This window comes from Schistocerca cancellata, chromosome 1, assembly GCF_023864275.1.
Source record: "Schistocerca cancellata isolate TAMUIC-IGC-003103 chromosome 1, iqSchCanc2.1, whole genome shotgun sequence".
In the NCBI taxonomy this organism is placed as follows: domain Eukaryota; kingdom Metazoa; phylum Arthropoda; class Insecta; order Orthoptera; family Acrididae; genus Schistocerca; species Schistocerca cancellata.
Window position 1 is genome coordinate 272,480,277 of NC_064626.1, and position 13,506 is coordinate 272,493,782.

At 36.6% G+C, this 13,506-nt stretch overlaps 1 protein-coding gene across 1 annotated transcript in view; it reads left to right on the top strand.

Annotated features, from left to right (window-relative positions):
* Window positions 1-13,506, top strand: part of LOC126169379 (potassium channel subfamily T member 2) — a 1,084,296-nt gene that overhangs the window by 1,031,519 nt on the left and 39,271 nt on the right. Inside the window, exons 23-24 of the mRNA XM_049920640.1 lie at window positions 1,566-1,751; window positions 5,548-5,679. Of these exons, the coding sequence (XP_049776597.1) occupies window positions 1,566-1,751; window positions 5,548-5,679 (318 nt within the window). The remainder of the gene's footprint in view (window positions 1-1,565; window positions 1,752-5,547; window positions 5,680-13,506) is intronic.

Below are 13,506 nucleotides of genomic sequence, written 5' to 3' on the forward strand. Positions count from 1 at the left end.
TGCCATTTTCACGTCATTGTCGTCATTGTAACAGTTGCCACTGAGGTGTTGTTTGTGGTGGAGGAACATATGGTAATTGCTCGGCACAAGATCAGGACTGTAGGGTGGGTGGTCTAAAACTTCCCAGCCAAACTGTCCAATAAATTGCGGGTCTGACCTGCAGTGTGAGGTCTTGCATTGTCATTGAAAAGAACAATTCCCTTTGTCAGCATGCTGCATCTTTTGTTTTAAATTGCTCTGCATAGCTTTCTCAGGGTTTGGTAGTATGCTTCTGCATTGATAGTGGTTCCTTGTAGCTTGAAATCGACCAACAAAACACCATGCCTATCCCAAAACACCGACACCATGATTTTGCGCTGGGACAGAGTCTGTTTGGCCTTCACCTTTACAGGCGAGTATGTGAGTCTCCATTCCATGCTCTGTTGCTTCGATTTGGTCGTGATATGCGAAACCCGTGTTTCGTCTCCAATTACAGTCTGACTCAAGAAGACGTCACCTTCTTCATGATAACGAGTCAAGAATTTCATTGCACACTCAAATCTTTGGTTTTGTGGTCCTCTGTTAGGAGTTTCAGGACCCAATGGGAGCACAGTTTCCTAAACTTTAGGTGTTCAGAAACAATGTTATAAAGCACTGATCTCGACACATCAGGAAATTTGTTAGAGAGACCTATTATTGTGAAGTGCCTGTTCTCACGAATCCTCGCTTCAACTGAACCACCAAATCGTCTGTAATCAAAGAATTCTCGTACCCACTTATGCACTTTGCTTTCACTTATAACAGTATCACCGTACACTTCGCAAATCTTTCGATGAATTTCTGCATCAGACAGGTTCCTTGCTGACAAAAACCGCATCACTGAGCGAACTTCACATGCGGCGGGTGAGTTGATAGTCTTAAACATTTTGAAAACACAGAACATAACCGTACAGGTTAGCTACAGAGCTGAAACTGAGCACAGTTGTTCCCAAGGCATACCTGTACACGACACATGCACTCATTGTGGTACGCACATGTACTACTAGTGTCTACAACAAAACGAACCTGACTTAAAAAACACGCCTCGTACTTTTTGCAAACAGTAGCGTATTTCATTTTCAGTATTTCTGTAAGGAGTTAACAAATGTCATTGTCTAGTGCCTGTGGTGAATGAAAGTGAGATAATGGTTAGTGCGACAATAGAATCTGTACATTACACAGCAATAAATTCTTAAAACTTGAAGAACAAACATGGAAACAATTTTAAGAAAATTGAAAGCAAGACTTTAGTTAACGACTGTCTCCACACAGTTCTTAGATTTGCATCGCCTTTCTTGATCCCTAGTTCTGCAAAGTATTTAAAGTGCTGTTGTGTTGATAATGCACCATGTTTCATGAAATAATAATCTGGATGGCTTTTAGATATTTATTTAGTGTCTTATTATTGTACTCTTAATAATGAAGCAAGCATTCTGTATGGTAGATTTGTATTTCTGTTTCTTTTTTTATAAAAATTAATAATGTGATAGTATCAGAGAAAGCTTGGGTTGCTTGTAATATTAACATATTTCTGCTTTTATTTTCAGCGAGAGAAGGAACGAGGATCACACATCTCCTATATGTTTAGGCTTCCATTTGCAGCTGGTAGTGTATTCAGTGCTAGTATGTTGGATACACTCTTGTATCAAGCGTTCGTTAAGGATTATGTTATCACATTTGTCAGACTTCTTCTTGGAATTGATCAAGCTCCAGGATCTGGATTTTTGACATCTGTAAGTCTACACAAATTATTCTATAATAAGTCTGTGATTAGTTTCCATCTTTATGGATAGATTATTACTCCAGAAATTAGAAGGATCACCCCCAAGTTCTTACAAAACAACTGTCAGATGTCTCCATATATCCTGTGAAGTTATTACTTTTTAAAATTTTGTTAAAGCAATGGCACCTCAGAAATTGACTGCGTAGTTTCCTTTTTACAGAGAGTGCTTCGAGAAACCGTACTGTGGAAAGGAATGAAAATCTTGAAGGTTTTTGTACAGACCTAATTTAACATCAATGTTTCAATTGCTAGATTCAGCTTTTACACCTTCGGAAGAGACTGTACAATTGATTTGCAGGATTTTTTTATGGTTATGCTTCCATCAGCAATAAATTTTGTGAAAGTCATCCAAAAATCATTTGTTCTAAAAAGCATCTATGTTGTGCTTAGAATAATTAAAATTATGACCATGTTACCTAACTATGAGATGGAGGCATCCTCAGGCCTGTCATAGACTAAAGTACCTTTGATTTTACATGAAAATTTTCTGTGGAAAAGATCTGTGTCTAATAGATTCCACAAAACCTGACTAAAGCCCAAAAAATGGATTGTGTTAAATGATAAAATTCAATACAGGAAATGGAAAATCTGTTCCTAACATTATAACTGGAGATGAACATAGGATATAGTCATATGAGCTGAAAACTAAGTGGCAGTCAGCTGTTTGGGTGTATCAAAATGAACCAAAACCAATAAAAGTGGTTCATTCATTAAACACTTCCTAGAAAATTATAGCTTGTTTGTTTGATTACATTTGACTTTTCATGCCCATTGCTTTAGAGCAAGCTGCTGCAGTGCAGCCCCTTAGGGATGAGTGCTTATTAGCTCACCTGGGGGAAGGCACAGATAGTGTAGGCTACCAAACAGGCGACACTGGCACAAGTGGTCCGAACATACATGTGTCACTTGGCTGTCCCTGTATACAGTCATTTATCTGGGGTCATGGATTGCATAGCCTATGGCCCAATTACCTGAATACTTGTGCAACAGTAGTTTGCCCACTTGTTCCATGGTAGTCGCCTGCCAACAGGTGGGCACTCGATCTGGAACAGCCTCCTTTAGAGGATTGAAGAATAGTTGCTGCTGCGTGGTGTACAACAGTTTTTCCCACAACTATTGATGTAACTTAGAAATGCAATGGGAAACGACATGTTGCTCTACATCATGACAATACCAGCTGTGAAACATTTCATTAACTGTTGGAGGAAAATACCAAATTAATGTTTCATTGCCCATGTTCATCTTATTTGTTGCTTAATGACTTTCATTTGGTCTCTTGTGTTGTAGACGTCAATTTTTGTCACCTCAAGGAGCTGCTGAATTTTTCACATTTAGAGAGAAAATACATTTCCAGAATTTATGTGAACACATGCAGAAGTGTGTACAAAAAAAAATTTTCTTTTATTGTTTCTGTAAAAACTTAAAAGACGACACTTGTATTCTGTAGAAACCCTTGAAATGTCATACCACTGGCTGGGTTTCCCACACATATCATCAAAATCTATCTCTGCAAAATTGATGGTGAAAAAAAAGACCTTACAGATTATATTTCATGCCATGCTCTCTAGCACTTATTTATCAATATTAGAGAAGGAAAGTTGCTACTCACCATATAACGGAGATGCTGAGCCGCAATAGGCACAAAAAAAAGATTCACACAATTATTGCTTTCAGCCATTGACACCTTTGTCAGCAATAGACACACACACATACATTCACTCACGCAAACGCAACTAGCACGCACTCTGCAGTCCCAGACAACTGAAACCACACTGCGAGCAGCAGCACCAGTACATGGTGGGAGTGGCGACTGGGTGGGGGTAAGGAGGAGTCTGGGGTGGTAAGGGGGAGGGATAGTATGATGGAGGTGGTGGACAGTGAAGTGCTGCAACTTTCCTTCTCTAATATTGTTGCATTCCATCCTGGATTTTCCATTGTTTGCGTTTATTTATCAGTGATTTGCCTACGCCAGATACCCTCTCACGTCCAGGCCAGAAACCCTCTCTTACTTCAGACCAGGCATTTTGCATTCTGCTCCATAAACATGTAGAATTTTACATAACAACTGATGACAATGCATGAGTATGTATTAAAAGTCTCTTCGGGTTTGCTGCTGGATCCTAAAATCAGCTCAATCCAAAATTTCAGTGATCCATCTGGTCACCATCTTCAGGAGAATGCTGCTTCTGCTGATGCGTCCTTCTGAGAACTGTTGTCAGTGGGACTCATTAACAGAAGCAGCATTCTCCTGAAGATGGTGACCAGTTGGATCACCGAAATATCGGGTCGACTTGATTTTAGTATCCAGCAGCAAACCCGAAGAGACTTTCAAGACTTATTATGCTGGGAAAGCGTATGATGTCACATGAGTGTATGTTATCAGTTCATATAATAATAACTGTAGTACAAATCAGAGGTATGGAATGAAAATGTGTCCAACACTGCAAGTAATTATCTTGAGACTCTGCAGACTCTCAGCATAGTATTTGACATAAAATCATACGATACGAGGAAAACTAAGAATAATTTGCAATATAAGAATTGAGTGAATTATGAATTTGTTCATTTAGAAATGTTATATTTGTGTTAGCAATTACTGAGGAGATGATGAAATGGAGGCAGTAATTACAGTTTCAGATTGCACCTGAGTCGTGATAGTTTCTTTAAAGTGAGCATGGTGTGGTGTATCAAATATGTGTTTGCACTAAAGTGGGACAACATCAAGTCTTCAAGTAGTTGGATCTCATTTTAGGACATAACACTTATCGAAGAAACACAATACTAGACCCAATTTAAGTGTTTATCAATTATTGCATCAGCTTGGTTAATTTAAGCTGTAATATAAATACAAGAATCTGTTCACTACATGTTATGTATGCCACTCACAGCTTACAAAAAGTACAGAAAAACTTTCATCAAAGGCAAGGCTGATGATGATGAAACTATGGAATCTCTTTGTAAACTTAAGAATTGATACAAAATATGAATAATAATGAACAGTGAATGGTTTTGAGTCACTGGAACTTTATCATATGACAGATAAGGAATGAACATGATGAAAGGAAGACATAGAACTCTGCAGTAGACCTGAAATGGTCAACAAAAGTAGGGAGGCATGCATAACTCAATAATTACTGTTTGATTAATGAAATATAGAAGTGAAAAAATGCACAAGATAAGTGGTGAGCCAACTTTACAGGTTACATTGATATTAAACCAGCAGGAAGCGCAAAGCAACAAAATCACAAAGTTAGAATCACGTTAAGGATAAAAAAAAAAAACGGCTGAAAAAGATATGTTCATAGGAAAAATTTTCATTGCATATGGGAAGAGAAAATGTGAAAAATAAAGATGTTAATGTACAAGATACCAATAAGTAGCCACTGTTGAAATGCAAAAGAAAAACAGGTAGATGACAAAAATATTCAGAAATTACCTACAACAAAGAAGAGTTTTCCTGAGTGTGATCAAAGAGAAAGGTGAGACTGATGAGGAAAAAATATGTCAATTAACAAGGTCAGAATGTGACATACAACTGAAAGGTTTGAACTCAAATATGTGGGTGTGAACTTTGTATTTAGGTTGAAATTAAAATTATACTCTTGATCTTTATTTATTTATTTTTAATTTTTACTATTTTATATTAATCGTAACTGTGATATGTGTGGAATATCCATGAATGAAAACTTTATTGTTGGAATTATATTTTATATAGGTCATATATTCCGTGTACTTTTGTTTTCTAGATGAAAATTACAAAAGATGACATGTGGATCAGAACGTATGGAAGACTGTATCAGAAATTATGTTCAACAACGTGTGAGATACCAATTGGTATCTATCGTACACAGGATACCTCACTTGCTGATTCGTCCCACGTGAGTAATAGCAGTTCATCTCGACGATGGCCAGGGTGTGTGCGTGTGCCTTCCATGGTGAGTAACTCATGTCGGGTGTCAACACAATAATGGTGTATTGTCATGAGACTTGAAAGTGTTTGAGTCTTAAATATTATTTCAATTACTTTTGAGAAATTTGTTTTATTTATGTTACTCAGGTTTTATTTTTACTTGTCTACATATTTTCTTTAAATTTTTGATAGTATCAAGTTTTCTGCTCTTTAGATTGTGTATATTTTTTTTCCTATTTCACATTGCTTTTTACTTCATTCTTGCAATACAATTATGAAATACTTCTTGTTTTTAATATACCTTTAACTCTTTACTTTCCTTTTTTCTGAAACAATATGTAACTACTACTTCAGTGGCATGGCTTGCAGTCATTTCAAGTGATTTTTCTTTTTTTTTCAAATACTTTCATTTCAAAAAGAGTTCTTGAAAGTTTCTCTCCAGTGAATGCACACGCACCACTTTCTTATATCTGGCCAACTTTCCAGTAGGAATATTTTCCTATGTATAAAATAATACTTTCTTTGCATTATGGCTCTTGTAAAGAAAACTTACGCATGCTTGAGAAATGTAATTCTATTTGCCTGATTTTAGTATCTTACCACTTTCAAATCATGTCAAATAATTCTTAATATATTAGTGTCATGTATTGCATAACAAACTGTAAATCTAACTGTACATGGTTAGGTAGCTGGATAGACAAATAGGTAAAAATTCAAATATCCAGCATTTAATATCTATTGGTCTTAGGAGTTTTCATGGTAGTTCTGGAAATGCTTTGTATGATTATCTGCATTCCACATTTAACTATACCAGCCAGTGGCTACAGTAGTCCAGATCACAAAAAAGCAGAAACAAATCATCTTGACTGATCCATGCATAACAATGCCCTGTATTTTGAGTAACTCTTCAGTTAAGAGCAGCCTTTCATGTATTTATTTTTTTCTGAAATCAAACTGCCCCCTTCAGTGGGACATCGGGAAATTGATTATTCACAATGTGATAGTTAATTTTCTTAGTGACTGTCCAACAGAACTGCTGGATACATTTACTGACAGACATGTCTTTGATTTCATCTCTTTCAAGGGTTTGTGGCAACTGTCTTTTTAGTCTTCATATCATTCTTCAGTCTTCATGAATCAAGGATGTTGCCCATACCATAGGCCAAATCACAGTAGAGAAGTATCTGTAGACAAGTCAGACTAACCTGTGGTTAGGATGAAGAGGGGTGACAGGCTTTTCAGTGGCTGCTGGGCTAGCAGTCTGGATTAGGACCTGCAAGTGCAGGTGCATGCAAGAGAGAGTACAAATACACTTCACGACTGTTAGCGGAGATTGCCAAAGATGACCAATTCTTCCTTGCCTAATAACACAATTGAGTGAACAGTTGGCTGTGGCCACACAAAAGGTCACACACTTGTCCACAGCCATGCAGATATCACACACTTGCACTCACTGGTAAGTAAACCGCGAATTTGCAGGTGTGAATGCACAATGCACTTTCCTTACCATCTGCATTGGCCCAAATGACGAATACAGATTAAAAATTACTGTTCATTATTTGTGAATAACAAATAAAAATATTTATTGGAGCAATTATTCATTGCCATGAATAAAAACATAAATTAATGAATACATATGAAAACTGATGAAGTTTATTCCTCTAATTCTTTGTCATTTATTAAACAAATGTACTTTTTGTTGTTTTAATTAGTTTTTGAAAAAAAATTGAGAATATTTTTGAAAAACCCCTTATTTTCCAAACATGTCATCAGAAAGTTTATTTGTTGTGCAAAGATGTGCCATTGTGACACACTAAAGCAAATGCTTTCTATGCATGTAGAGAGGATATCAGTACATTATGCTCATATCTCCTGAAGTCACCTTTATTTCAGTATAACAATACAAAGGTTTCAGAACATAATCATCTTCAGCAAAAATTTAGAAATCATTAATTTTTGCAAATAATTCGTAGTGATTCTACGTTAGGTTCGCCTACCAGGAAATGTTCCAAATAAAATTTTCTTTTTATGGCATAACATCGTTGTGACCTAATTTCTTCAACATGTCTGTGGCTAATATTTGCCAGTAGTTTGTCGTAAGCCTCCCTAGCTCATGGACAGCAATGCGTGTGAACTATTTAGTTTTAAACTGTGCTTAAGACAGTGCTGCAATGATTGCAGTTGGTGTAGAGAGGCCAAAAAAAAGTCTTCTAGTCATCCTGACCTATTCTCAATAAAAAAATGTTGGCTCTGGGCTGCAGTACTGTGAACTCCTTTACCTACCGAAACCCTTTGTCTCTTATGGAACTTTTCAATCTCAAAGCTTTGTGTAACTGCATAGACACTTGTTACAGTGAAAAACTATTATATGTTGTATCGGGATGCTTGCTCAGAGTTAATTCTAAAACATTTTTTAATGGCTTTGGATGTTCAGCAGCATTCCACAGTCATTTTAGGAGACTTTTAATCTAAAGTCTACTTTAAATTCAGTGCATTAGTGTTTGTAAAATGATTCTTTCACATAGTGTTTACTAAAAGAATTACGATCATTCCACTTGGGACCTGTGGAATGGTACATTAGCTTATTTGTTTGAGTTATAAATATTTGTCATGTATTATTGTTTTTCTGACATGTTCTACATCCTGGAGGACCTCCTCACTATGGAGGAAATCTAATCTAATCTTATCTTCAGTCATTAGCAACCACTGAGTTCTTGATTTGTTCTCTCGTTTACTTTACTTTCTTCCACCTCTGAACTGACTTACAGAGTTAGTTAGAGAGGGACCTACATTTCAATGTGTACTCTGAAACATGGGGCAACTTGACTTGACATTTTTGTCATAATTAAAGGTGAAAGAAGTGATAATGACAGAGAAGGTCATAGGACCAGTCAGAGATCTAATCCTAAACCTTCAGTTTTGTGTTCTAGAATTTAACCCATCTGGCCACCAAGGAATATTCCTGTGCAAGTTGTTAATAAATTAGTAATGAAGAAAATATAGAGGCATTCTACATTATTCATTATTTAAGCTACAAATAATTTATTCACAAATAAATTTGTTTGAATGATGTATATATTCAAATGATTATGCAGATAGCAATTTATTCAAATAAAGCCCATCTCTGCTTACCACTACACCATGCACTTCATTCCTCTTTGCTGTCATTGCAGTTGATATTATCAATGTGTTCAATTTACTCATGAGAACCTACAGTGTACCTGGATTGAAGTCTTTTTTTTCTTTTGTTAATTACAAACAATGTAGATAATTATAATCAGTTGTCATGTTCATTAACATAATTTTTTTATTTGTTCTGTCCAAAATACGTCTCAGTGTCTGTGATTTTAGCTGCAGACTGAATGCAAGTATTATTTCATCATCTTTCATTAATGCAAATTTATAGTTCCACAGTTAAATCAGTGATTTTCATCAACATTCAATATTTGATCATCACTTCAATTGTACATAATCATTTTCAGTCACTGTGGTGCTACTTGATGAATCTTGGGTACACAGCACTCACCTTCTCCATAGAAAACAAGTAAAACAGCTAAAAAGAACTCCTACTTCTAAACGCTTTCCAACACTTGCAGGGTCGATTACTGCCACTATGTTGAGATGAAGCTGTATAGATTCGATGTTTCCTTAGCTGTTTGACAGGGCCAGCCATCTGTTACTCCACACTCGGTAGTGAGCGCCATGTCATACCAAGAGAAACCATGTGATAGCAAGTGAGGGAAGTGCCAGGCACATGCTTCTGCAACATAGGTGAAGTGAGTAACAGACAGTGAGCGCTACTTGTGCAGTTTTGCCACATGAATGCAGTGCGGTATTCTGGATGATTGACAGATCTTACCTTGTAACATTAGGCAACGTGACCTTGCTGTGCTGATAATTCAAATGGCTGAAAGCAAGGAGGAAACTAAAGCCATTATTATTCCTGGGGGGATGCAGCCCTACTGTAAGGCTTTGTAATGATGCATCCTCTTGGGTATAATATGCTGGAGGTAAAATCCAGGAAGATGTGGTCACAAGGAAAAACAAAACTGGCTTTCTATGACTCGAAACATAGACCTTTAGATCCCTTAATCAGATGGGTGGGTAAGAGAATTTAAAATGGGATATGGACAGGTTGAAGTTAGATATAGTGGGAATTAGTAAACTGCAGTGGCAGGAAGAACAGTAGTTCTTGTTAGCTCAATACAGTGTTATCAACAGAAAAGCATATAAGAGTGATGGAATAGTTGGCCTAACAATGAATAACATTATAGGAATACAGGCAAGCTATTATGAACAGCATAGCAAATCCAGTATTGCTGCCATGATAGACATGGAGCCAAAATTCACCATGTCAGTACAAGTTTATGTGCAAACTAGCTCTGCAGGAGATGAAGAGAATGAAAGAATGTATGACGAGTTAGAGGAAATTATTCATATAAGAGAGGAAGATGAAAATTTAAGTGGGATCAGTGACTGAAATTTAATGATAGAGAAAGGAAGAGTTGGAGAAATAGTAGGAGAACATGGACTGGTAGAAAGGAATGAAAGAGGGAGCTTTTCACACAGCATAATTTAAATATTGCCAACACAGTTAAAGAATTTTGAAAGAAGCTTGTGTATGTGAAAGAGAAGAGACTTGGGGACACTGGAAGGTTTCACATTGGTTATATAATGATAAGACAGAGATTTTGAAACTAGATATGGTTCTATAATGGTAAGACCAGATATTAAACAGTAAAATGATTCCAGGGGGAGATACGGATCAAATGGTTTTCAACTGTAAATTAAAACTAAAGGAATTACAAAAAGATAGGAATATAAGGAGATGAGGCATAAATAAATTGAAAGAACTAAAAGTTATTGAGAATTTCCAAAGGAACATTAGACAATACTTGACTGAAACAGAGAAAGGAATACAATAGGAAATGAATCAGTATCTCTAGAAGATGTAATAGTGAAGGCAGCAGAGGATCACTTAGGTATAAAGACAATCCCTAGTAGAAATTCATGGATAGCACTGGAGATACTGAATTTGACTCATCTGAAAAGTGAGATTGTCAGGAAATGCAAAGTAACTAACCAAGAATGACTAGATTATAACTGTAAGGCTGTAGAAACATGCGTGACTAGTGGAAAGATAGAGACCACCTATAGGAAAATGAAAGAGGCCATTGGAGATGAGAAAAACTGGTTAGCAAGAGCTTATATGGCAAGCCAGTACTAATCAAAGAATGGAAAGCAGAAAGGTGGAAGGGATGTAGAGGGTTTATATTGGGCAAACTATCTTGAGGACAATATTATAGAGTAAGAAGACGAAGTAAGTGAAGATGAGATAGGAGATTGCAAAAAGAATTTGACAGAGCACTAAAACACTTAAATTGAAACAAGGCTCCTAGAGTAGACAACATTCCCTCAGAATTATTGAGATTCTTGAGAGAGCCAGCTATAGATTCTTGAGAGAGCCAGCCATGATGTAACTCTTTCACCTATGCAGTATATTTAGACAGCTGAAATGCCTAGCAACTTCGAAAAGAATGTCTTAATTCCATTTTGTAAGAAGTTAGGTGCTAAGGACTTAGTACCTGACAGATGTGACTTAATGATCTGTCAGCTTAATGAGTCATACTTGTGGAAAATACAAAGATGAATTATTTACAGAAGAATGCAAAAGCTGATAGAAACTGGTTTCAGGGAAGATCAGTTAGGGTTCTCTCCAGAACTGTACTAACATGTGAGGCCATAATGACCCTTTGATTTATTTTAGAAGGCAGGATAAAGAAAGGCAAACTAAGCTTGTAGCATTTGTATATTTAAATAAAGCATTTGACAGTGCTGACTGGAATACACTCTTTGAAATTCTGAAGGTAATTGGTATAAGATACATGGAGCGAAAAATTATTTACAAATAGTACAGAAACCAGACTGCAGTTGTTAGAACCAAAAGACATGAAAGAGAAGCAGCAGTTGAGAAAGGAGTGAGACAAAGCTGTACACAATTTCCTATGTTATTCAGTGTTTATGTTGAGCGGACAGTATAGGATCTGAAAGGAGAAATGTGGAAAGGAAATTAAAGTTCAGGGAGAATAAACAAAAATGTTGATGTTTGCTGATGACATAATTCCGTCAGAGGCAGCAAAGGACCTGGAACAGCAGTTGAATAGAATGTATAGTATCTTCAAAAGAGGTTATAAGACTAACATCAAAAGAAGTAAAACAAGAGTAATGAAATGTAGTCTAATTAAATCAGGAAGTACTGTGGGAATTAGGTTACTAAATGAGACACTCAAAGTAGTCGAAGACTTTTTGTATTTTGGCAGCAAAATAAATAATGATTGACAAAGTAGAGAGGAAGAGTGAAAATCTCATTCTGGAAACATCCCCTAGGCTGTGGCTAAGCCATGTCTCCACAATATCCTTTCTTTCAGGAGTGCTAGTTCTGCAAGGTTCGCAGGAGAGCTTCTATAAAGTTTGGAAAGTAGGAGGCGAGGTACTGGCAGAAGTAAATCTGTGAGGATGGGGAATGAGTCGTGCTTGGGTAGATCAGTTGGTAGAGCACTTGCCCGCGAAAGGCAAAGGTACCGAGTTCGAGTCTCGGTCCGGCACACAGTTTTAATCTGCCAGGAAGTTTCATATCAGTGCACACTCCGCTGCAGAGCGAAAATCTCATTCCAGAAAGAGCATGTTCTGTACTGGCAGATTAATATTCGTATTACAGCAACATTTACATGGTAGATCATTAAAGTTCTAGTAACATTTATATGATACATCACTAAGGCAAAGACACAGATCGTTAGTGAACATCCTGAAGGAACACGTGGAGGCTATTGAAGCAGTGATGAGTCAAATATGCCATAGCAGTTGACTTGAAATTATCCAGGTCATTTATTGATTTAATTTGTGGGGGGAGTTTATTATAAATAACTTTCCCATAATACAGGGTTCCTTTTTTATTCAGGGTGGTGTGGGTGGGTCTAAATGAAAGTTTCCTTTTTGCCTGGTGTTATAGGAGTGGATATTTAGATTTTTCTGGAAGAGAGTGGGATTTTCCATTGAGTATTTTTTCATAAACAAGGTTATCTCATTCACATATATACATGGAAGTGGGAGGATTTATAGCTTTATAAAGAGTGGTCTATAGGTTTTGTTTCCATTTTACACCTTTCATTATTCTTATAATTCTTTTTTGTAGCCAAAAGAGCTTTTGGCTAAGAGAAGAGTTACCCCAGAAAATAATTCCATATTTCAGTTGTTAGTATATATAGACATAACACACAGTTTTCAGAGAATCTTTGTTGCAGCCTCCCCCTAATATTCTCATTAAGTAGCATGTAGTGCTTAATTTCTTATAGGCTTGTTCAATATCCATCCCCCATTTAAGATTGTCTTGGAGCCATACTCCCAAGAACTCAGTGTTGTCTACATTCTGAAGGTCTTTGTCAAAATCTGAGTCTGAACAGTTTGCTCACCTTTTTTTCACATTATAGAAATTTAGTGCCACTGTCTTATATGCATTTATACCAATTTGTTGTGACTAAACTGGTTTTCAATATTGTTCAGCGTCCCTGTTGTAGACTTCTCAAGCATTTCCATTTCTTTCCCACTTACTAGCACACTTGTACCATCAGAAAAAACTGGATGATGTCCTCGCAGAATTTGTGTAGGTCATTCGCATATAACAGAAATAGAAGAGGTCCCAGAACTGAACCTTGTGGCACTCCATGTTTCATAGTTTGAATAGTGTTGAGTGAGTTAGATGAAATTTTGATGTTGCACTTCAATCACTTGTTTTCAA